The sequence below is a fragment of the Cydia pomonella genome, chromosome 18 (genome assembly GCF_033807575.1).
Source record: "Cydia pomonella isolate Wapato2018A chromosome 18, ilCydPomo1, whole genome shotgun sequence".
NCBI classification, from domain to species: Eukaryota; Metazoa; Arthropoda; class Insecta; order Lepidoptera; family Tortricidae; genus Cydia; species Cydia pomonella.
Genome location: NC_084720.1, coordinates 10,117,149 through 10,144,655, shown reverse-complemented (window position 1 = coordinate 10,144,655; position 27,507 = coordinate 10,117,149). Strand labels below are relative to the sequence as shown.

The window sequence follows — 27,507 nt, the reverse complement described above, 5'->3', positions numbered from 1 at the left end:
TGTACCTGTCCAGGCATTGAAATTTTCATTGACGTAAGCCCTGGCAATTCTGCTGTTGTGGACAGGTGCACCATCTTGTTGAAAAATGATATTATTTCGTTCCTCTTCCGGTAGAAGGTTTAATTGATTTAGTAGAAGCTCCAATATTTCAATGTATTTTGCTGCATTCAGATGTCCTTCGTAAATGTGCACCAAAACAACCATATTACTTTTGATTCCACACCAAACATTAATCAAAAACCTGACCTGATTGTTCGTTTCACGAACACAGAATGGATAAGAGAACGTGTCTTTTACTTGTTGAAAGTGAACAGTAACCAAATATTTGTTAGAGAAGTGTTATCCTGAATAATAATACTATCGATTAGTATAATAAAATAGGGAGTGTTTGTTTTTTTAATTTTAGTTGGTTCGAGTCCCGGGCGAGGCTAGCGAGTTTTAGAAAATGTTTGAATGCAGTTTTGTTGCTTTAAAAAAAAAGGAATGTCTCCTTTAAGTAAAATGAACCAGCTTAAGGATTTAAGCTAGTTTCCCTCCAGGGCCCGACTTATCTTTCCACACTGTATAATAATGTACAAGCCTCAATTAGTTAATTCAATTCGATTTATTTTCAGAACACCTGTACGTTCCATCATGGTTAGTAATAAAATAATCAAGATACTTATAAACTGTTAGTATTAAATTTATATTTGATCACTTTCTTACAAATACAAAATACACCGACATAAATGTACTAGACAGGCTATCGAGAACAAATTGACCGCCATTTTCGGCATTTGACGTTTGTCACTAAGCTAAAGAATAGCGTATCTAGCCAGAGGTGAAACTGTTAGGACAACTGTTCATTTTTTGCCTACATACGCACTGCATAAAATCTAGATAAAACGTATTTATTTCCTTACAAGTGTACTGAAATAGTTTTTCACTAGTGCGCAAATTAGCATATTACGCTACTGTGTCAAACATTTAAAGGTCCATATGTACTGTAAAACGTTGTACGATACATGTGCGAATAGGTAATTCGCAACTCGCGTCGATTTAAAACACTCCCTTCGGTCGTGTTTTAATTTATCGCCACTCGTTTCGAATTTCCTATTTTTCGCACTTGTATCGTAATGTACTATTACAGTACATATGGTACTACTTCACCACACTAGTGCGATAACACATTACGTAACTACGTCAAAAATTTTAAAGGCCATATGTACTGTAAAACGTTGTATCTACGTTACATGTGCGAATAGGTAATTCGCAACTCGTGTCGATTTAAAACACTCCCTTCGGTCATGTTTTAATTTATCGCCACTCGTTTCGAATTTCCTATTTTTCGCACTTGTATCGTAATGTACTACTTCAACACACTTGCTCAAAACGGCGTTTTTATTCCACCGATTTTTAGCTTAATCCTAGATATTAAACACGCGTGCTTTTTTCAGTATATTATACCACTCGTGCTTTTTCATTATATTATCCGAGTGAGTTGAGAAGGTAACTGATTGCTAATAATATGTATGGAAACGGAGCCTTCTTAAAATGGTCGAGTAGGTTTTACAACGTCGACTGGCGGGAGCCGGCGTGGCGCCCCGCTCGCCGGCGGCGGGTTGGGGGGCGGCAGGCTGTATGACAGATGCAACACTGCATACTAACCGATTTAACAATTAAAATTTGATTAATATGAAAGTTTCTTATTTCCTCGCAAGTGTGTTGAAAAACGTCGTATGAAACGCGTGTGCTATGGTCATTGTCATTACACACATCCGCTTTCTTATTGCGCGCTCGCTTGCAGCTCACGCGCACAATATCGCCTCGTGTGTAATGACCAACTTAGCACACTTGTATCATAATGTACTATTACAGTACTTATGGTGCTACTTTTCCGCACTAGTGCGTAAATTAGCACATTATGTAACTATGTCTAAAATTTAAAGGGTCATATGTACTGTAAAACGTTGTACGATACATGTGCGAATAGGTAATTCGCACTTGTATCGAAAATAACTATAAATTGTCTATTTTGAATGAAGTAGACAAAAATAAATACACTGATATACTAAAGTTAAATCTACGTTTAAGTTAAGGGATCGCCGATAGCCCTGATAATGTTATTTTACCTTAACCTTCGGTCGTGTTTTAATTTATCGACATTCGTTTGAAATTTCATATTTTTCGCACTTGTAGCGTAATGTAATAAAATGAAACACTTGGAAAATGGTTAGGTACAATTTCGTGAAATAGATGGAAAATCCACGTTTCTTTGTTATTTATTGATTTATATGAAAGTACGACTTATCAGCAATTTTAATTTCCGCCATTATAATGGAAGTTCATTTTATTGATTACCACTCCCTGCCGACCAATTAAAGTTATGAAGTTAATTTAAACTCAAAGAAGCTATACTTGGAGAACCTCCTCACCGTTAGAAAAGATTCCAAAAACTAATTATCGTCATTGATATTCAGCGTCAACAAATTATATCACAATATTTTCAATAAGTAGGTAATATTAATATCCAGAGAAGAAAATGCTACGTTTGTATGAAAAGCTGTTTCACGCGGGTTCTCCACTTTCATCTTAAAGAGACGTCACAAAGTTTGTGGCTCCCCTTCTTCCCCTTGGCACTACATGTCACATTTTCTTGACCCCCTCCCTCCCCCTAAACCTGTGATGAAATTAATGAATTAACCCAAATTACAAAATATGTAATATGTATACGATTCCTTGCTTTTATTTAACTATGGATTGCATGGCAAATACATAAACGCAATATTTCACCGTCAAAATAACTATTTTCTTGTTTTCCATATTTTGAAGTATTATTTGCCGCCAAGTCGAGTAAAACAGTGGCATGGCCGTACCATCCTTTTCTCGGAGCAGTTCAGGCCAATTTCGACATACAACGTCGTTGTGGATAGAACTAGAAGCCTGAATTTCAGTAACCAAGCAGGCATTGTATAAACACAGTATATTTCAACCTAGAAAGACCTAGAAGCTTCATATTTAGAATGTAATAAGTGTTTAGTGTATAGATCAGTTTTCTAGATACACCAACTGCATAAATAACTTTGTAAACCTATATAAATGTTTACATTTGCAGTGAAAGAATCAGTGTACACTGTATATGTATAATATAGCGGGAGTAATAGTCTAAAGAGCCTACAACTACATAGCAAATTTAAGAGATTTCAGGTATCCGATGTAGATTTCAACTGTAAAGTACCTATAGGTAGTAGTTATAATATCCGAACCACATTTAAACTAAAAAGGAGTCCGATTATTCTGACCGATGTGATTTTTAAACTTTTCTGAAGAACCCCATACTGTAGCCCCTGATAACATCCATCAGAATATAGTAATCTATCTCCCTAAAAATAGACTTGGACGGAATCTAGTTTATACTTAGTTTGCCGGCAATCTATTGTGGTTATCCACCATCAATCAATGGCCACGAAGCAACGTCTTAAGTTTGTAACATTGTTTCTGTTCAATATTTTATGCTGAAATGACTCACGAGACGATCCTCCTATTGTTGATACTCGTATACGAGACCTCATTGTTGATACTCCTATACGTGACCTCATTTAGATTTATTTCTTTCATAATTTAAACCTTACAAACCAGGCGAGTGAGGTGTCATTATGGTGTATTTTGCTTGCACTGAATCGAATGAGAACATACCCATAATTATAGGATCACTATTTTGCGAGATACTCGTATATATGTTTATTGCTGAAAAAAATTGAAAAAAGAAAATATTTCAAGTTAAAAGTAGGATTTCATCGGAAAAACTTTTATTGATTTATTTGACCATAAGAGAATAGAATTGTACTAAATACGGACTTAATGCTATAAGGCATTCTCTGTCAGTCAACTTCAGGGCAAAGCAAATAATTTTTAGGCGGTGCAACATCATGTTGTGCAATTGCCCACGTTTAGCCTATTCTGACATAATAGTAACTACGGAACCCTTAGCACGGCCCAACGTGCTCTTGGCCAATTATTGTTACTAAAATTGCCCTTTATCCCCTACCTGCGTATAATAGGCTGCTACGGCTGGATTTTGCAATACCTTAAATCCCTCTTGCACAATACAGATTTGACTACCTTGAGAAGGGGCGTAAAACTAGGAAATTAGAAGGAAACGTAATGATATACAACCGGGAATTTAAAAAAATAGACGTTTTCGTGATTTTTAGAGCTCCGTACAAAACTTTGTTCACGGAGCTCTTATGGAATCACTTCGGTCTTGCAAATCGGTTAAACGGGTTTTTTTCAGAGACCGTAAGACGTAGCAGGTACTTAAATTTTGGAACAGATATTAGCACTACCATAACTAAAAAGAAATCAAAACTACTTATTTTTTATTTTAGGGGGGAATTTAGGGAGGTAAGGGGGATAGGCTGAAATTATTTTTCATTTGTAAGAATCATGTGGGGTACTATTCGAAAGCTTGCAAAAAATCAGTTCGGTGGACTGATTTTGAGTTCATTTTACGTGCAGTAGTTTCGATAAAAAATGCTTTACAAGTTGCAAGTTTTCATACAAAAAAAAATATTCCCTGTCCTCGAGCTTGCCGCAAATACTATAGCTGCCAGAAAGCTGATAAGACAATAACCAACTAAACAGACCACGGAGACGGCGGGAAAATTATCAAGTAGACCTTATCTTTCATAGTTTTTTAATCGCGGCCTGATCTTCAGTTACTTAGGGACTCAATACTTAGCTAGTCCAGCTAAGTAGTTTTAGCAAAAAAGATTATCCTCAAAATGTTTAGCTTTGAAATTTATGTTTTATATGTTTGACAGAATGTTCAAATTTCACGGACAGATTTTTTTTTTTTGGCCGTCTTCCAAGGTTTCTACTAAAATTATGATCCAAAAAAAGACCTACAAAATGCAACTTTATGTTTATGATACTAAGCTTTAATTTCTAACGGGTTTTCTAACCAGTGGCCTACCTCATCCGCTCAGTAAAAATAGTATTTAATATTGAAGTTTAATTGTAAAAATTCAAATTAAGAATTCCATTCGTAATTGCCGTTTTGTTTTATTTTCACAATAAAGTGCATAGAGTTATTAAGCATTATTGAGCTAACAACACAGTGAACGGAAATAAAATATAACAAAGTCATTTAAAGCCTGACCAGTAATATATGATCATGCGCTATATTACGGAATTTCATTGGAACTAAATTTTTCGTACTAAACTGAACTGTCACCCTATACATGAGAATAACAGTGCCCTCTTGACAATGATCATACATTTCTGATCGGGCTTTAGGTAACATTTATTTAGGAGTACCTGATTCGTCGAAATAATAGACACCAATGTATACCTGTATACATGTGGATATTTTTGAAGGGATTAGAAAATTATTTAATATAATAATATATACTGAAACATATCCAACAACCAGCATAAGCCGCACCAGCAGCAGCGAGCTCACAAATTACGTTGCCGGATTATTTCCTTACACATTTGGATGACGCGTTCCAGGGTCCAACGTTCGGGCTGCTATGTTGGGTGGAGGATCCACCGAAGCCACACCTACCACCAACGCTACTCTCGCCAGTCGAAGGGCGAGCATTTCATCAAGCCCTGGGCCGCCAAGTACAGTCAACCACAATTGCGACGCCCGCGCACACCACCGACGGCACAACCCAGGCGAAAGTACCTAACCGCAAAATAGATAGGATCTTTGTGTGCATTTATAAAACCAAACCTGCGACCCATTTTAGTTAAGTAGTCCCCGGGTATTCAGGATCGTTATATTTTTTTAAATTTTTTATTTTTATTTGCACGAATCTAGTCTACTCATTTCTCTTTCTTAGTAAATTAGAACCTAACCGTGACACTGGATACAACTTATCTAAGTGTACATACGTTTTTAGTTCAGTATTCTGTTTATCATTATCATCACCATCAACTTACCTAACGTTGACCCGGTATCTTACCACGACTCACGGGCCAATTCGATCGTGGACTGACATCAAATCAATATTAGGATCATATTGGGATTATATCAGTTAGCTGCCATTCGCGCGTTCATTTACTTACGTAAGTTTGAAAACATGTTTTTCTGTTTGTGTAGATATTGTGTTGTTTTTAGAGTCATTTGATAGGGTTGGGGGTAATTCGTTTAGAAGTTATTAGGGATTTTCGATAGTGAAAATTGACAAACGTAAATTTTTGTATGTTACTGTTTTGTAAACTTTTTTGTATTGTACCTAATAGTCTGAGTACTATTAGGTACAATATAATATCTGAGTTTATTGTTTTGTTTTGTAGGATAATTGTACATGAGATTGCGAATTTATTACCCTTTAAAATATAATAATCATGCATTTAGCCAATGTCGAAATCGTCGCACGATATTTTCTGTGTCAAATTTGTAATATAACAATGACACTAAAATTTAAATATTTTGGTTATTATTAATTTATATATCCATTCTTCCCGTTTCATTCTCAAAAATAAATCAAACAACTAGATACGAGTGCCACTAGCCATATTTTTTGTGCATAAGCCATAGTTAACAACCCTAGAGCGACCGCCGAGCGTAGGTATGAAAAGTGAAGTACATGTGATTGACTTCTGTACCTATCTGTTTTGTGGTATTAGTGCAAGCGGCACAGCTGCGCGGTTGACAGCTAGTTTATATTGATATGATTCCAATATTATTTTAATATCGGTTTGATGTCAGTGCACGTTAGAATTGGCCTGTCACTCACTTCCGGGGGCCCTCTAAACCTTAGAATTGGGCCCTGTTTTAGACCAACGCATTGAATTGCATAGAAGGTTTATTTTTTAATTAAAGAAAACCCTACGCCCTTTATTTAACTTTCAGGTACTTTGTATGGCTATCACGTTTCGACAGTCGATGAAATTAACATTGATGTCAATGGGTATAAATAGACGCCTAAAAACAAGAGGGTTAGCTAGAAAATTAAAAGTTAAAATCAAATTATGGTTGCAATGGATTACGCATCCCTAATAACCCCAATAATAATGTATGAAAATAGTGACTATATTTGGCTATTGTCGATTATTGTGATCTTGGCTAGATCTCCTGACGACATTATTTACACCTACGTTTAGACTTTGCATGGTCAAAAATATATTTGGCGGTTATCACGCTAGCTGCGATTCGTACGTCGTCGCTCCGATGTTTGAGCTAGACATCGCTATGCGCGTATTATAGCGACATCCCATCGGAGCGACCTGTGAATCGCATCTAGTGTGATAACCATATTGCATTTCCAACAAACCAATTTTTTTTAATATTAATAAAGCCTATACGTAAAAACTAGCCAAATCAAATCCCTTATCATTTAGTATTTTCTACACAGCACAGAACTTGGCACCCCTATAGATCTCAAATCTTTTGTCGGCGTATCGACAACGATACATATTCTTAATATTGAACTTTTTGTTGGGATATAATTATTTTTGTACAGCAATTACTATAGTATTCATCATGAAAGTATAGTTTTAACCCAAGCTGAAAAGGAGACCCTCGCTAACGCGCGGTCAAATGTCAAAAAAATTCAGTGTTCAGAGGTTTTCCTTTGTATACGCCTAATATTCTACTTTCATGCAAATTATCAAGTTTCTAAGTCATCTAGAAGTGGGGTAGGTGTTTGGTTTATAAGTCTTAATTAATATAACAATGATAAAATGTTCAATCATTTTCAGTTTTCAGATTTTTTACGCGTAACTCACGTATGTGAGCTATGAGGCTATGACAGACAGTGGCAGTTAGTGTTAAACTAGAATACAGACTTGCCTATCCACCATAAAGTTTAGTGCAAAGAGAATATGTAACTCCTTATTGAAAAAAACCTCACGGTTTGTGTGAAGTTGAGCGTTATGTCGATGCCAATAAAGATGTTGACAACGGCAAAGTTTTTATTAATAAAGATATTGAATTACGAAAACGAATAATATAATGTATTTTTTAATATGTACTCGTATTTCGTATTTTTCGTATTTGTTTTCATTTTTAACCAATATTATATCTTTTTCCGTAATAAAATACGTATATAATATTTAATACGCGATGGTTTTTCCTCCGGACCCAAAATCGATGAGCTCCTTTTTCTAATGATTAAATACTTTAAAACGAAATATAGCTTGTCTACGTGTATGTACTTGTGTGATAAATTTTATAGCAAGTAAAAGGAGGCTTGGTTTTAGGATTAAATAATTTAGTTTAATTGAAATATATAATTCATACTTACTTGATATTATATAAATCATCCGCACGCTTCCAATCCTTCAGCAACCATCTAACTTAAGCGATATACACCTAATTGTTTAATTGGTTTATTTTTTAAATAATGGGTTCTTTATAAATATTTCCCCCTATCCGGCCGGCCGCGTGCTTTTCTTTCTCCGCCTGGTTTGCCTTGCCTTTCGTCTTTTACAGTATCATCTTATAAATCGGCTCGAGTAAATTATAAAATGCGTAAAAATAGATTTGAAACATTCGACAAAGAAATAAGTGTGTAAAGTGTATGTAAAGTATTTACGCCATAACCAGCCTACCATTTTTATACAACCGTAAGAGCAATGCCGGATTTAGAGGTCTGGAGGCCTCGGGCAATAAAGGAGTGGAGGCCCCCTGGCCCCAAATTTTTTCCAAATAAAATGGTAAATTTACCGAATTCTCTATTGTGGGGGGCCCCTCTTTTGTGGAGGCCCGGGGCAGTAGCTCCAGTTGCCCTCCCCTAAATCCGGCCCTGCGTAAGAGACGTCATCCGTATTCCTTATCTTCATATCAATGTATGCTTTATTATATTTGTTCTACATAAATATAAACATCATAATAAACTATTATGAAGATATTGAATGCAAATTCTCGATGGTCAAAGTTCCCTGTGACATTCGAAGATTTACGGAGAAAATAAAATAAAAAATGCATAACATTATCAATGTTTGGCATACAGTTGCTAGATCAAAGGGTATATAGATACTGGCCGACCTGGGTGTTATTATGTTGATGTGCACTACTTGATAAAGGTTTATTGGATAGAATAGCCAATCGTTTCAATCTAAATGTAAAGCACGTATTTCGTCGAGAAGAAGTTTATTCAACTACTCACTACTTTGTAACCCGAAGTTGTGTTCGTCGGTAAATTGACATTGAAAACTGCGACACTTTGTAAGTACCTTCAAGTAAAGTTTATTGGGTTGGTAACGTATTTTTCATTTTTCATGCTCTGAAAGAGGAACATTATTGTTCTAAAAAGTGTGCAGAAAGTGATACGTTTCAGCACTAAAGCATTGAAAGTACCTACTATTCTTTGATTTTTTTTTTACGATAAGCAATTAAAATTTGATTTTTAATGGATTTGTTATACAATTGCCATTCTGATGTTTAACTCATCATTCCGATATATCCGAAATATCGATGCTTTTACTTAAATGGATTTACATACTACCCTCAAGAAATGGTATAAAAATTATACTTAATCATGTTAAAAAAACACATGTATTTTACTTTCCCCGTAATAAACGTGCAATTGTTTGATGCCCAAACATTTAAAAATCGTTGTCGTTTGACTTTTCCAATACGATTTTGTTCTAAAATGTAATTGGCGAGACGGGCGAGTCAGACTTCTCAGCAGGGATCGGAACCGGTTTTTTGCAAAAACATCGAAATAACCATATATTTCGGTTTATTTTATACTCTAAATGTAGGACTCAGTTGTGTTTTCAGATAACGACTTCGTATTATTCGATTGCCTAATTAGAAATGAAGTAAAGAAATGAACGAAAAAAAACCGTTTCCGTTCCCATACAAAAAAAACCGGTTTCCGATCCCTGCTTCTCAGTACTCACGTACCGAACGCCGAAACTTAGGGAGTTACCACACTCAATCAAGCGGAGCGAATTCAGAACAAAGATTATGTTGTTCCGTGACTATCCGATTATTTTTGTTTTATTTGGGTATGCTCAATGAAAACCCGGGTGACAACCTGCGCCACGCTGCCACTGCAAAACAATGAAATATTTATTTTTTGGAGTGGCAATTTAATAAATTTTCTGTTATTTATTATTTCAATATGTATGTTTTTGTTTAATTTAGTGGAAGTTGCGGAAAATACGTACTTTATTTTAAGTAAAATCAGTTGATCCGTTTTGAAAATAATTAACACAACACATATTCAACTATAACCCTATCGTATCTATAATCCGAAATATTGCCTGCAAAAACTCTAAGGCTTAGTAATTTTTAGCATTCTCCTACTTATAATTTTATTATAGTTGTTATCCGCTATTTGGCCAACATCGTATGAAATATGCTTGCTCCAAGGAGGTCTCACGCGATATCCTATATACATATTGTAGCCGATACGATAAAAACAGCTAACTACATAATAACACACCTACGCACACACGTCGCAATACGCCTGGCTACGTTCACACGGCGCAATTTTTCTATACTTACCGTATACGAGATTTTATCGACTGCTGTAGTGACTACGAAATTTGCATGGCAACGTGAAAATCGTTCACACAGTGTCTATGCGTGAAAATCATATTCGAGTTCAAGACATATTCCACCGAGGTCTTTCCACCGAGGATGCGATTTTCTCGTAACGATTTTATCGAATGCGATGCGATGCGAACGCCACTGAGCGGCGCTTGTGTTTACGTTGTTTCGTTCACATGGACAAACTGGTTTCTCGTATACAAGACGCCCCGCCCCGTGGGCGCTGGCAGTTGTACGTAATTAGCACCTTACGTTTTTGCTACCAATATTTTTACAGCTGATAATACTCTTAGTCTTTAGCATATTTAAGTATGAAACATTTAGGTTTAATTATGTTTATTTGGAGAAAATTGGAAAACAAATTTGTTACGTAACAATACCCTGTTACACACTGAGTACCCGGAACCCGCTCGGTGGGTTCTCTGTTCGTTGTAGAGGAAAACGACTGCTTTCCTCTACAAAGCGGGAAAACACTGGGATCGGCTACGAGCGCAGCGCTACGAAAACTTTGGTAGCGAAACTAGCGAATGTGATAATGAGATAATTAAATGAGACCTCATTGAACAGATTCTAGAACCTATTTACAGTACATATAGTGCTACTTTACCACACGAGACGATAATTAGCTCATTAAGTAACAATGTCGAAAATTTAAAGTGCCATAAGTATGTACTGTAAAATGCCAGCCTATTGTTCTAGGAAGTCCCCGCTTACTCTCCATGGCCGACCTTGCTCACTTGCCTCCTGTTGTGTACGAGGATACTCCTGTACCAATGGCATTGCAGGTGAGGAACCTGGGGTTGATTCTTGACAGTGGCCTGACGTGGTTACGGGCTTGCCTGTCTTGAAAATTTTATTCGTCATAAAAACCATGCCATGTACTAGTAATCTCCTCTCGTTACAGATAAGTTTAGTTTAGTTCGTGATAGGAAGATAATATGCAACGGCAACGACGCGGCCAAAGACTGTTCCCGCCATTTGAATATTTTGAATTCGTCCTTGGTACTTGCCGATAGTATAGATATCGAGCTAGATAGTCGTAGGCTTAAGCTGTAAAAACAACCAGTATAAGTACGCTCTCCAATTAGGCATACTTATTATGGATCTCGAGACCATGTAACACTGGATTATCAGAAAACTTGAATAACAAAAGAGAATAAATGGGCTTTACTTAGCAATGCTAATGATTCGCAGTTTCAGAATCGCTGACATCGTCACAAACTGCATTGGGACTCATGACTTATGGAAATATACCCCTGGCCAATTTCCAACAGGATTCGATGTTAATAGGTATAGCCACGTTTCCATATTCCATAGGCTAGGGGACTTTCCCGGCATTTCGAAGATATTATTTTTATTTTTGATTCTTCCATGATAACTATAGTAAGTAAGTATATTTATTCTAATTTCAAATAAATACTGTAACAGCGTCGATCAGGCTATCATAAGATCAAAGGGAAGGGGGGGGGAGGGAGGGGAGTAAGGGAAGGGAAAGGGATGGGTTATGGAGCTAGAAGGATCAAAAGCGATTTCAGCTATTCTGGTCAACTGGTTGCAAACTGGGTGTCCACAGAGTACCAAGTTCACCATCTTGCATATCTTCATAATTGGTCTGATCTTGACAGTTGATAACAGAAGACCTGAAAGACTGCTTAATTTGAATCTGTAGTCAGAGGGACAAACCTTGTTTGAGTGAATAAAATATCCACATTGTAAAATATTCATAGAACGGATATTTTTGAATCCAGTCGTCGTACAGAACTGGACGACAAGAGGGATGAGCTGAAAGCCCGACCACCAGCGGTGATCAGCTTTAATTATATTGATGGTATTCTCTCGTGCCCGTTGTGCGCACGGGTCTTTGCCAACAAGATCGGCTACGACAGCCACATGAGAGCCAACAAAGGAGTTGAAGCAGTCGCCGTGGCCGAAACTTATTTATCAGTCGAATCCTTTTAATAAAAGGGGTGTATAAAAAAACGAATAAAATACATTTAAAGTTTATTTTAAAAACGTATCACATGCCACGTTTAGTTACTAAAGATCAAAAAATAAAAGCTAATTATCACTGAAAACAAAATATAAAAACATATTAGGTACTATAAATATGTCATAAGGTTTTCCATTACCCATCCGAATCAAGTTTTACTAATAGTTGTGTATCTACACACACATCACTATGTATCTACACATACATTACTAATAAACAAAATGGTATCATCATCAGATAACAAAATATTCCATAAATAAATTGATGGGTCCACACAGATCGAGCATACGCGCGAGCCAATTCCCTCGCGCACAAAGCGGCCAGAGTAGAAAGACGTGCCTCGCCCGAACCGGCGCGCTCGGGTAAGGAAATCGGGTCGCGCATATGCTGGCTCTGTTTGGACCCGCCTAATGATTACAACAGTAACTAATTATTAACTCTGTCCTCCAGATCCGTTGAAAATAATAGGGAAATTAATTTCACCGCCGTCATGAGGTAGACGTCCACAGGGCCGCATCGGACGCAACGGATCAGTGGACGCACTTGCTATGTCTGACTTTCTATGCTAAGAATACTAAAATCCGTTGTGTGCGATGCGTCCGATGCGTGTGGATTAGCGGATGCACTTGTGTTACTTTCTATACAAAATATTCTATAAGGCCCTGTGGACGTCTACCTATGGGCACATATAAATATATTTTAATTAGACAATATTATAGTTAACTACTGGATGATTTCGTTTGTGATGTTTAGCCAGTTTCCTTTAAGGGGTTATTTTTGCGCTAAGATAGGTCATTAATTAACGAGACTCCAGACAAATCCGATATCATTCTGCGAAGAATGTGTATATACATTCCATTAACAACATATTGTACACATTACTCTAAATTACTCCTATTTACATAATTTGAGAACAATGAGCGGCTTACAGAACAACCACAATTAAAGAGGCTCTTAAACAATAACACGCTTTATCCCAACGACATACGACTATGGTCTATTTAACAAGCCGAATTTACGTGGTCTCTGAGTAGGTAACAAATGATTCCATAAAGCAAACATTGTCCGGGATGCAAATTTTCATGTCGACCCTGCTTTAATCTCAAAGGATTTACGGCAAGAATATTTCTACGCTACGTTAAACTTAGGGATGTCACGCGGGGTTTAGTAAAGGCGGGTAAAGGCCTAGAAAGGTATATACAATCGCCTGCAAAGGTACCCGACAGCCTCTGCATACAAATTTTCAGTGACTCCAGAGGTGACACAAACATATTTTAAATGTTTACACAGAAGAGAACTTCATCCAATTATAGTAATTAGTATTCCGTTTTTATAAGATCGGGCGTGCAGTGATTACTGAATTCATATGGAGCACAAAATACGAAGTATCGGCGCTGTACAAACGTAAAATAATTATTTTACCTTTCATAATAACAGTAAGTTGTACATAATTATGTCGTGACCAGATCATAGATTTTGTCCATTTCATGATATGCCATCTTAGAATTGATCACTTTATGATATAGTTAGGTTAGGTTTAACCAACCAATCAATTCATTTCATGATTGCCACATCATGAAATGATCAATTCTATGATCTGGCCACGACATAACATATTCTGTCTCAGTGTCAGTCATCCGAAATAATAAACTCCAACAAAAAATAACCGACTTCACTAAAATAGTACTTATGCTGTCATTTTGTAGTCTTCATCAGCAGTTCCACATTACCAAATGACGCTTTCCGAGAGAGTTAAAATGTAGGTACCTACGAGTAGCCACAAAAGTACCAAAATCGCCATCGCTATAATATTTCTAATAAGAGTTCCCGTGATTCTATCCTCTAAAGTACGGACGTTAATCACGAATAATTTGGTTCATTGACCCGCTTCTTCCTATCTCCATCGCACGCAATGGCTTCCTATCTGCATCGAAAGTTAAGAATGGGTATAGTAAGTTATCCTTAAAAGGTAGACATTCAACATCACGAAAAAAATTGATACTTGGTCATTGAATGTGAGTTAACTTGCAGAGCATCTCACTCGCCAATAGGAAAATATAATAATCATAAGTAAGACCGATATTCACGGACAAATGATAATAAGATCAAATTGATATCATATTTCAAGTTCAAATTGTCTTCCGGATATTTTTATCGTAATAAACATAAATCCGGTCCAACTAATACAAAAAGCAGTTCCATTAATTATGCGTACGTTTTACAGAGCTCGAGCTAAAAGTCATCCATTGATTCCTTGACTCTAAATTCAAACGAAAGTAGTCTGGAGTTCGGTGTGAGACGCGGCACGTGGTGTGGGCGCGCAGCGCGCGCGCACTATCTGTCCGAAGCTGGTGCGGAACTGGCGCGACATCGAGCAGTACAGTACGAAGTTGATGGCGCCATTCAGCAGCGCCAGCGCGTCCATCAGCTCCCCAAACAGGTCGTAGCAGCGCTTGAAGAAGCAGCGCCCCAGCACACCGCTCAGCAGACCTGGGAAAAATACTTATTTTAATTTATACAGTACATACGTTCTCATCACGCCGCTTGAATTGTACTCGTATAGCTACTTGCGGTCACGGTAGACCGCACTAACTCTATGGATTTGTCTTTTTTCAGCAGAGAAATGCTGCCAGCATCCACAGCACCAACATTTTTTAGGAGTTAAATAGCCATTTTTCATTATTTGTTAACCATGTTCTGATATTACGTGAAACGGAAAACGACCCTTGCAAGAGTCATTGGGCCCGACGTCGGCTACCGATCGCAAGTGCAGACATCAGAATAATATCTAAATTATGTGATTTTGTTACCGTGCATTTCGCTCGTACTTGTACGGACAACACGTTTGGTAGCATGTATGAACATGTATCGACGCGAGCGAGACGCACGATAACTAAATGGAATGATTCAGATATAATTATTCTAATTTCAGAGTAGGTATGTCTGGAGTTACTAACCAAATTAAGATACGACGATTGTTCCAGCCTTTATTTTGCAATTAAAATATATGCGAGCTGTGGTACAAATGAGCTTTTTATTGTTATTGGGAAGTTTCCACGAACGGACAGCTGAAATGAATCTGAAGCGTACCTATCGAAATCGTTCCGCGGAAAGGCCAACTCTGATTACTACCCTTTGTACGAAGCTACTCAATATAATACCAGTGAATTTTGTTTTAATTACTAGCACACCATTTTGACTGAAACGTTAGTAGGGTGGCTCAAAAAAACCTTTTTTTTTTTAATTTTCCGACGGGCACCCCTTTATAAGTATAGTGTTACACTTATTATGTTGATAAAATACACTAAATTATGGAGCTTTATCTCAACTTCAAAGGGCTTCTCAGTCACTTTGAAATTTTTAATAAAAACAAAATATTTCTGTACTTCGATCAGTGAAATAATTTCCAAACAGCGAAAATATATTACGAATAAACCATAAATTTTGCGCAAAAGTAATGAAATATCTTTTGGCTAAGCCAAATTTAAATTTATTCTAAGATTAAGAAAAGTATAGTTGAGGAATTATTGTTTGCACCGACCGATGAATGCTGTCGCTTATGGCTCTTTTACAATAGGGTAAGAAAACAATTAACACCCGTCTTTGCTTAAAGTATATTTGAGCTAAACAATATTAATTCCAGTTACTTTTCTACTTTTTAATTTCTAAGTTTTCATAGTATTCCAACTCATATTCTGTTGTTTAATTATCGAAAAAAACTTTAATTTTAAAGTAAATACGATTTGTGTCGAAAATAAGTTTCATTTACATGATAACTTATCCATATTATCCCAGAAACACAAAGTATCATAACTAGTTATTCCTACTTTTTGAATAGGACGTGTTTAAGCCGTTCTTTTGTCATTTTGTATTTGTACAGATTAAGTTTTATGGCCAATCGGCACAATTTATTCTTCGTCATTCAAACGATTTTTTTTACCGGTGAAAGTAGAATAAGTAATAACCTCTTTATTGCACAACTACGAAATAAAATTGCAAGGAAACACACTTAATACATAAAGGCGGAGGTAAACAAAAGGTGAAAGTAATCAATTTTCTTTTATAGGTATGTATATGCAGAATAATTTTATTCAATATAGTTTTAAATAGTTATTTTGCGACAGAGGCATTTAACGATTTGGTCCTAATACTATGAACTATGTAGCTATTCAAGTGAGTGGGCCTCTTTCGCCATTTGCTTTCTGCTGTATACTCGTAAAATACAGAATGATTTTTAAGTCACGGCAGTAACATTTCCGTATAAGGCTTCCTTAAACTAACGCAGAGCGCTAATTCAAATGACAATTAATTAGCTCCTAATTAATTATCAAACAAAAAAATCCTATTTATCAAAAAAATAGTAACGTGACTTAATTGCAATGTAAACAACGTATTGTTATGACTTGTGAAATTTGTCAGTGTCAATATTACTTTTTTAATGTTTCCAGTCTGAAAATATGAAGACATTGATTTAATAATTCGATGACTATGTGCCATGAGTCCGTGACAGTTCTATGTAGTAAGTAGAACCATGACACTCAGTAAATGTAAGTTAAAATATTAATTCATTATAACGATACGACAGAGCTATATTATGGCCAGTGGCGTAATAGTTTTTTCTCCTTATGCCCTAGGGCATATTAGGCGTAATGTTTTTTCAAGTAGGTATAAATGAGTTTTAGGGAGTTACTTAAAGTAATGACGTAGTTTTTTCGTGTGTTTTAAAATATTTAATTTTATTGATTTAATAACCGTTTAAAATAATTTTCACCACACCAACTGGTAAAGGCCCTCTTGATTGTTTAAAAACGAATGAGAAATTTGCATTTTATCCACATGTGGGGCAAAGTAATCAGATGCAAATTTTGAGTTGTTTCCTTATGTTAGCTAGTAGCATTGACTTTTAAATGATGAAATGATTATTTTTTATTACGTTCATTTGAATTTAATTTCATTTCAATTTTTGATTTTTCATAGTTAGTAGTTTCCTCATGTTTTATTTATTTAAAATTGCCTTCGATGCCAAACCTGTCAAAAAATTACAATATGGCGGACGAATGTTTGAAATGTCGCCGTATTTTTTTTTATACTACGTCGGTGGCAAACAAGCATACGGCCCGCCTGATGGTAAGCAGTCTCCGTAGCCTATGTACGCCTGCAACTCCAGAGGAGTTACATGCGCGTTGCCGACCATAAACCCGCCCCCTCCCCCCCTCGATGAGCTCTGGCAACCTTACTCACCTACCTCTTCCTTGTTTCGCTTAACATTTCGTTTTTTCTTCGCAATTGTGATGAAAAACATTGTGTGTAACTCCGGGCGTAAGGACATTACAAATTCGGGCCTCCAATTCCCTCCAGCCTGCGGCTGTCGGGTATTATCACCCCCGTTTCCAATTTCTCACTTACCCCCCTGGTTGCACAATGTACTTTTAAACCCGTCGAATCTCGTCGATTAACAGAGTTTCAATACTTGACTAAAAAGCTCTATCTATGTCACGTTTGTATAAAATAATATTTTCGATATCAACAAATTATTTATAATTTGTATGCTAGTCTCCGTTACAAAATTTATACCTCTCTCTATAAATTGTCCTTATGACAATTCCTTCAAGTCTCTTTACTCTGGGCTCAATTTAAAGAAATAATTGAAGAAATATATTTTTTCTGTATTTTTATTACTTAAACGTTACGTTTCGAAATAAATTAATGTGCTACACATCAAAAAAATGTCCACGAAGTAACGTGATTGCTAACGCCATATAAAAATTCACTGTCACAGGGACCATCATTTGACGCGAGAGGTGTAATTTGATCATCTTCAAGCTTCTTTTGTTTTGTTATTTATGACGACGTCGCGCGAGTCAACACTTAAGCTTCACACATTGTCTTGGCTTTCAATATTGTAGCTTAAGCCGTAGAGGCACTACGCCGTAGCATTTCACGTAGCTTTGTTCTCATGTTATTATACAATTAAATACATATAATTATTGACCACAATAACTCGTAAAGGCTTTCTTTTTACTTCAAAAACTGATGATAAAGTTGAATTTATCCACAAGAGTGGCAAAGCAATCTAATGCAAATTTTGAGTGAAATTCCTCATAAAAGTTCCCATAGACCCGGGCATGGACGTAGTTTAAGGACTTAAACTACGTCCAAAAAAGAGGTGAATGTCATTTCACTTTGTGTGGTAGGGTACAGCATAGTGGATGTTATTATGTTATTTAGAGCAGATCCCAACTGGGGAGGCACCTCCACCACCATACAGAAAATCGCAGCCAAATAACAATAGACCCTAATAGTGTTGTGTTCCTGCCGGTGAGTAACGTTGCCAGAGCTCAACGAGGGCGCGGAGTGCCTAACGGCAATGCGCACGTGACACCTCTGGAGTTGCAGGCGTCCATAGTCAATGAAGACCGCTTACCACCAGGCGGGCCGTATGCTTGTTTGCCACCGACGTAGTATTAAAAAAGGAGACTTTCAAGTGATAACTTGGAATGATAAATATTTAATAACGTTCATTTGAGTTTTATGAGTATTTGTAGTGTTTTACAGTTAGTTTGATTTTCCTCGCGTTAGTGTGGTGAACAATTTTGTATTTCACTCGAGAGGAAAGTTTGCTTATCTTTCGTGCCTTAAAAGTCTTAGCAACGCGGAACATTCCAAGCCACTCGCTAAGTTTACGGTTCAATTTTGGAATCTTTCGCTCGCTCGGGCACTAATATTAGCATGAGGGAGCAATATAAACAAAAATTTTGAACTTTAAACAATAAATATTTAAACTTCGGCCCTGGTACATACGTATAACAACAATATACGGTGTGGCAAAACTGTCAGCTATCATGGACTCAAAATTTCATTATATTTGGCATATGTATATCAGAAACTGGCACTTTGGTGGATAATAAAGATAATACGAGTATATACCTACTAACTTTAAAGTAGATATAGAGGTTTATACAAAAAAATTCAACCAAAAACAAAGAATAACATAATTCAATTACAAAGATATTATTACAAACTGACCATGTTTATGTAAAATGTGCGTCAGTTTGAGTCGAGACGAGAGTAACTGTATTTCAATAAAACATGGTTTTTGAGCGTACAATTAAATAAGCACATGAAAACCATACGTAATATAATATATTCACAGTTAAAATATAAGCTTTATCTCAAATCAATTCCGCTTACCCAGAATTCCCTGCGGAAACTCGGTGATTAGAAATAGTAGGAGAACAGCGAGCAGCATTTTAGTGGTCCGGTCCGTTCGCCGCTCGGCTTTTGAGCGCTTTGTCGATTTTCTTGTGAAAATGTTTCCGTTGCCATTGACGGTCGTATCCGACGGACACGCGTTGTAGCTTTTGAGGGCCTTTTTCCTGGTATTTGCGCGATACAAAGCCCGAATGAGCCACGCGCTTATAACAGTGAGGATCACGCAGGGTAAAAGTTTTATAAAAACCGCGTGGACCCAGAAGTTTATTTGGTAAAGACTGCCATCGAAATCTGAATCTACGAAGTAAACTTTCATGGCGGCACCCGAGCTCCCGTCTATCGTGAAGTCCTTGTGTATTGTGAACACCTGGAACAGAAAGGTTGCAGTAAAGTTTCGTGCCGCTAGAAAAGTTTAGGGAGGGGAAGTAGCCGTGTCCGATAACTACGTACTTATTTGAGAAGTTTTATCTAATGAAATTATTGTGTGGTTTAGGTACCTACAGTCGACCAAGTTTAATGAATATACATAGATTGTAGTAGTAGACAGAAATATAGATAGAAGTATATTGATGACTGTATAATCATTTTCATCGATCGATTTTGACGACCGGTCTGGCCTAATGGCCCTGCCTATGAAGCCGATGGTCCTGGGTTCGAATCCCGGTAAAGGCATTTATTTGTGTGATGAGCACAGATATTCGTTGTCTGAGTACCCACAACACAAGCCTTATTGAGCTTACTGTGGGACTTAGTCAATTTGTGTAGTAATGTCCTATAATATGTATTTATTAGTGATTATTAATAGTATGAGTCAAAATGTGTACTTTTCACCCGAATTAAGAAGGATCGTGATCGTTCAAACAAAAAGAGAAAACGTTTTTCCTCTTCTAAATATTTTGCATTCTCCATATTTTTTAGTACGTTATTGACACAATGAAATGTGAGGTAAATACCAGATTTAAAAAAAAATTTGGTAGGTACTTGGAAAGAAACGCCCTATTGCAGAAACGTCATCACTTTCAGCCCGCTTTACAGAAAAACAATGAGCCACTTTCAATGCATGAGAAATAATTCTGCATCTCGTTACCGTGGTACCAATAACGCGAGACGTTTACGACTTCCAATTTAGCTATTTGATATTGAAGCAAGTTACAATGAGGAACAGAAATAAAAAAATTATCACCTTGTTAAGTTTTGTCTTAATTAACTCGCCTGCAAAGAATAACATTCCGTTCATTATTACTTAAAAAATCCTAGACAAGACAATAACACTGACATTTTAGACGAATACTTAAAAATAACATTATCAATGTATGTCAAAAACCGAAATATTATGCGTTTGAATTTCACACGCGTAACCAAACAAAATATTGTGTGCAATATAACATAATTCGGTCTTCAAATTCTCGGACCTGACTTTGCCACGTTTTGTAACTTAGGCCCTTGAATTTTAAGAACACTTCAAGGTTTCGGGTTCCATCCCCGAGTAATGAATTATTTTTTGTTTTTCTTTTTTTTTGCACTTTAATTTGCTATTTTTGATTGACAAGCTTTGTAACAGGAAGAGGGAGGTCCCTGATCTATCCCCTGAATTGTAACTTTTTGTATATATTTTTTTGCGTTTAAATGCCTTATGTTTGTTGATCAAGCGAGCGCGAAGCGCGAGCTAAGCGTTTAATTTTAAGTTTTTATGTCTGAACTTTTTTCAGCCCGTAAATTTCAAGGAGACGGACAGTCGCGCAGGCGAAATTGGGTGCAATGGTGGTGCATGTTCAGAATTTTTCGGTTCAGGCAGTTTTTGCACTTAGATTAATTTAACAACTTTGGCTTTTCTATACAGACGTTCTTGTAGATCGGAATAATGATATTATTTTAGGAACAGAAGTTTTAACGTAAATATATGTTATATTGCTTTAATTACTAAAATGAATATCATAGCTAAAAGAGGGAAATCGTTTTCTAACATTTTTCCTCATCCCTGGCAGCAATGTTTCGGGGTGGCTGTCGCGGCAGAAAGTTACGGTACGGCTCGTGGCACTATTTTAGACAATTTTGGTGCAGATAGATTACTAACAGCCGGCGATGTCTGCTATAGATCTTGTCTACAAAAATGCAGGGCACGAATTCACAGGAACATCAACGATTCAACGATTTTCAACGATTTATTATAAATCTCCTATTGATATTTTAGGAAAGGTATTCGATGTAGAAAAATCGGCCAAGAGCATGTCGGGCCATGCTCAGAGTAGGGTCCCGTAGTTACTCTTCCGTCACAATAAGCTAAACTGGAGCTTAAAGTATGGTAGATTGTTAACCAAGGGATGAACTTTGGGTGTACGTCTTTTTACTATGAAGGGGAAACTTTTTGCGATAACTCAAAAACAGCTAAACTGATCATATCCGCTATAGTTTTCATTTAATGTCTTTCTTAAGCTCTATTTCCAAGACTTTTTTCATATTTTTGGACCTATGGTTCAAAAGTTAGAGGGGGGGGGGACACATTTTTTTTCTTTCGGAGCAATTATATCCGAATATATTCACTTTATCAAGAAATGTTTGTTAAAGACCCCTATTAGTTTTGAAAGACCTTTCCAACGATATCCCACATTGTAGGGTTGAAGCAAAAAAAAAATTCACGCTCATTTTACGTGTAGGGTACCCTAAAAGATTAAATTTTATTGTACGACTTTGTCGGCTTTATTGATTTATATATCCATGCCAAATTTCAGCTTTCTAGCACTAACGACCACGGAGCAAAGCCTCGGACAGACAGACAGACGGACATGGCGAAACTATAAGGGTTCCTAGTTGACTACGGAACCCTAAAAATTAATTAAGCTGATTAAATTACCAAAACCTATAGAGGTAGAACACCACAGAGTGAAGCTCAGATGGCCCGCCTTTTCCCGACGAAGATGGAGATACTTTTACCATTCAGGGGATGACCGACTGACCGTGGGCGTTTGTAAACGGGAAGGGGATCCCATTCTGTAGGTGTTAGTTACCAGCAGGTAAATTACCAGTCAGGAGCCGCATAACAGTATAAACCCACATTATTTGATTTTGCTATATACCTACTTTGCTGTGCGGTATTTAGAGCACCAATATAGGTCCTGACTGTTTCTTGTATCTTCCTTATAATATTCTATCCTTACCTCGCCTTTCGGTTGTAATGGTCAGATTTGATAAGTGCACTGTCACAAGAACTTGGCGTCCTAAAGAGCTTACATGTTCTAGGAGTCAGGTTCCGTTAGTATGGACGGTCATCATCCATCAGTCGCAGGGGTTAATTAAAGGTAACGTTCGTATGCCCGACCGCAGCTGCACTACTGCTGCAGTATTGTAGTGACAATACTGCTGACTGCATTACTGACGCAAATGTCAAAATTGCGGGCAGCAGCACCAGTTTTGACATTTGCGACAGTAATTCAGTCGGCAATATTGTCGCGCTGCAATACTGTTGCGGCCGACTGCATGACTACATGACTACAGGAAACGTCAATTTATCACAGATGCGGTTGGGAATCCGGGAACGTTACCTTTACATTGCTTAGAGTAATGGTCGACCTTGGGTAACTTGCTATAGGTTGCTTATACGTTGCGCTTTCTCAGGTTCAATATATCTCTTATTAACATTATCCTAAAGCCTTTTAATTTGGATCGCCTCGCTAAAACTTAGACTATGAAACTCTTTCTATTGCGACTCGAGGACTTTGAGGAGGAAAAAATACTGAAAAGTCTGGCAAACCAAACAAACCACGTATGAAGCATCTCACGCACGTATGATAGCTGCCAGACTTGGACTTACACCAAAGACATAAGACACAAGATTCAAACTTGCCAAAGAGCCCAAGAACGAAGCATACTAAACCTAAAAAGACTAGACAGAGTGAGAAATACAAAAATACGAGAGAGGACGAGAGTCATCGACGCATTAGAACACTGTCTAAAAATGAAATGGCAATGGGCGGGCCATATAGCGAGAATGAGCGACCAAAAATGGACCAAACGTGTAACACTTTGGAAAGGGCCACATGGAAAAAGAAAATCTGGCAGACCAAACACAAGATGGGTCGATGACGTCACCAATATCATACCGCACAAATGGCAAGATGTAGCGCAGGACCGCTCAGAATGGCGGCGGCTGGGGGAGGCCTTTACTCGCGAAGAGGTCCACTAATCATAGTGCTAGTTAGTAGTTAAATTAAGTTAATAATAATAATAAAAATTAAGTATGTAAGCTAGAGATATATATTTATTATTAATCATTGTTATTAGAATGGAATTAAAGGCTTTTTTATTTTTATTTTTTATTTAATGGTCGACCTTGGGTAACTTGCTATAGGTTGCTTATACGTTGCGCTTTCTCAGGTTCAATATATCTCTTATTAACATTATCCTAAAGCCTTTTAATTTGGATCGCCTCGCTAAAACTTAGACTATGAAACTCTTTCTATTGCGACTCGAGGACTTTGAGGAGGAAAAAATACTGAAAAGTCTGGCAAACCAAACAAACCACGTATGAAGCATCTCGGTTACAGCTTACAGGCCAATTTCAAACGTACACTGACATCAGACTGCACAAATCATATATGAAATGTATATGAACCATTTTATTTAGTTATCATGCGTCTCACTTACGCCAATACAGGTCCGGAGTACGAGCGAAATGCACAATAATCGAATGGCATCTTTGAGATGCTAATGACATCAGTGTACATTAGAATTGGCCTGTTAGGCAAACATTGATTCGTATAAGTAGTCTGTTCTACTCTACAGTACCCCTAGTGTACATTTTATCGACATCATAACGTGACGAACGCGTGCAAACGCCTATACAAAATGAGACTTAACGCAAGTTAAGTCTCATTTTGTATAGGATTTTGAGTTTCCAAAACGTCCCGCTTGGCGCGCTCTTTCTAAATCCAATACAAAATGAGACTAAACGCAAACGCGTATGTCACGTTTCAAAATCGAATTTATTTACACTAGGGGTACAGTACCCCTAGTGTAACTTTGATCGACATCATAACGTGACGAACGCGTTTGCGTTAAGTCTCATTTTGTATAGGATTTTGAGGTTCCAAAACGTCCCGCTTGGCGCGCTCTTTCGAAATCCAATACAAAATGAGACTAAACGCAAACGCGTACGTCACGTTTGGAAATCGAATTTATTTACACTAGGGGTACAGGTCGCATTTCTAAACCAATTTTCGTGATTTCTTTTCGGTAGGTTCGGTAAAATAAGGTGGTCCAAAAATATAATGTTTTGAAAATTTCTTTTCCATGCGGGTTTTTAATTCCAATATACGTAAAAAGTATCCATAGCAAAATTTTGAACAATTAAACATCATTTAGAGGTCGTTATCAACAATTCTGCCATACCAAAACTGTATGAAAATATCTATGAATAATTCCGCTTTGGAAATGTTTTTAAGGGCATTTTATACGTTTTATTTATTAGAAGTATTTAAAAAATATGGCGGTCGATTTTTTTAAACTTTTAGGTTACTTTGCATTTTTTTATTTGTATGAGGATATTGCAAATCACAAAATCATAGTGACCACTAAATCATTTGCAAGTGAGTTCAAATTTGGCACATAGATTACTATTTCATAATATATACAATAGTTTTAATTATATTAAGTGCAAAATATTTTTCAGAAAATAAAATTATTCAGGATTGACAATTGTATACGGAAGATAATATCTACCAAACGTCTACCTCTAGAACTAAATTCCCCAATTTTGCAGCTCCTGACTTATTTCTGTGAGGCTATCTAAAGTTACATACGTGTATATGAAATAAATGATTAAAATGGACTATCCGACACAAATTTACTAAGATAACGCTGAAAATATCCGAAAATATGGTGAAAATTGCGATGATAAGGGCACATATTTTCCTGCTGTTAGTGGTGGATATTTAGCAGGCATTATGTTCAGCATATATTTGCCAACTCTACATAATATATTTTTAAAACAATACTTAATAATCTTTGCACTTAATATAGTTAAAATTTAAAAACATTTGGCCACCCGATACACAAGTCTTTTCTTATATCGATGTTATTAATTACTTTAGCGCATTAGTAAAACTATTTAATACTCGTAGTAAAAGTACTTAGTAGTATAAGTATTTTCTTAATAGCTTATCATGAAAGTTACGGTGTCTACAAAATAATAAATAACCTTTGTCTATATAACGGCAGAAGGTATACAGCTCTAGTAAATATTATTCCCTAGAGTCTCGATTCGAAACTATTATTAATGGTTGTTTTCGTAATGAACAGTCACAGATCGATTTATTTAAGGTGCGAGTCGCATAACCTTGGACAAGCTTCCGGTAATTGATTCTATCACGCAATTCCCATCTTTATAAATCACCTGGGTAGATAAATGGTAACTTAGACGACGAATAATTAGTCAACGCCTCTAAATCTATTAAGCGTGCATAAGTGTGGTTGGATTGGAGCTAAGTTTCACAACGGGGGACCAACTTAATAGCCTTCCATAAAGCTTATAGAGAAAAGCTTGTTTGCTTGCGGAAATCACGTCTCCATTAAATAATAAACTGTATTTTCTACTTGTTTACATTTACTTAATACAATCGCTGCGGTACAGTTAAGTGTAAAAAATATGGGGTGCACTCAAGTTCCCCAAAAATATGTCCCATAGCTCTTATGTTAACTTTGCTGTTAGAAGGCTGTTTTTATGGTATTCATGAAATATTTCAAGACCCAAGTTCATAAACCTATAATATTTATATACATTTTTTAAATTTATTTTGAGATTATTTTTGGATTATATGTAATTGACATCGTACATGCCATGAATTTTTGACTTGTTCCCCTAATTTATATATTACTTAATATACTGAAATGTAATCTAGCTTTTTAACCGACTTCAAGATTTCAAAAGAGGAGGTTATCAATTCGGTTGTATGTTTTTTTTTTAAATGTTTGTTACTCCATAACTCCGTCATGTCTGAACCGATTTTGAAAATTATTTTTTTGTTTGAATTAATATATATAGAGATTGATCCCGTTTTTGTCAAAACTCAGTTCTGATGATGGGATCCATGAGGAATCGAGGGAACTCTTCAAATATGAAAGGCATACATATAGTGCTTTTTGTATTTTCTTTCACAAATCAAGCATTTACATTTAAAAAAGTGACATTTGATGTAGTGGAACTGCTGATAATGATCAGAATGGAACTCTTCAACGACGCATAATACACGTTTGGCGATTTCTCCTCTTCGCTGTGTTTGTTAAGTAAATTAGATTTTTAAGACAATTTTTTGTCAGGTTCGAGTTCTGACGATGGGGTCCATGAGGAATCGAGTGAACTCTTCAAATATGAAAGGCATACATATATAGTGATTTTTGTATTTTTTTATCAAATCAAGTATTTACATTTGTAGAAGTGACATTTGATGAAGTGGAACTGCTGATGATGAGCAGAACGGAACTCTTCAATGACGCATAGTTCACGTTTGGCAATTTGTTCTCTTTGCCAAGCAGTTAGGTTTTCAAGGCACATTTTTATATTTATATCCTATTTAGTTTTTTTAATAATTATCTGATGCTTTATTTCATGCATGATGTGAAATAATTTATCTTAAATATCGTTGAATACCCTATTGCGAGTATCTTACCAGTCAACCATAGGGCAAATCTGAAATGTGTCAAGGTGGGTGCAGTGGCAAAAAAAAACATGTTACCTCCTTTTATACATAATTAGGCGTAGGACGCTGTCTTTTTAATTTCATTGAATGAAATCTAAATTCACCAATCTCCCTCATTG

At 36.5% G+C, this 27,507-nt stretch overlaps 1 protein-coding gene across 2 annotated transcripts in view; it reads right to left on the bottom strand.

The window, feature by feature from the left end:
- Window positions 1–12,484: 12,484 nt before the first annotated feature.
- Window positions 12,485–27,507, bottom strand: part of LOC133527598 (G-protein coupled receptor dmsr-1-like) — a 120,155-nt gene continuing 105,132 nt past the window's right edge. For both annotated transcript variants that reach the window (XM_061864675.1, XM_061864676.1), the window contains exons 6-7: window positions 19,677–20,064; window positions 12,485–14,975 (exon numbers count right to left, since the gene is read on the bottom strand). In XM_061864675.1, the coding sequence (XP_061720659.1) occupies window positions 14,752–14,975; window positions 19,677–20,064 (612 nt within the window). In that variant the 3' untranslated portion in view covers window positions 12,485–14,751. The remainder of the gene's footprint in view (window positions 14,976–19,676; window positions 20,065–27,507) is intronic.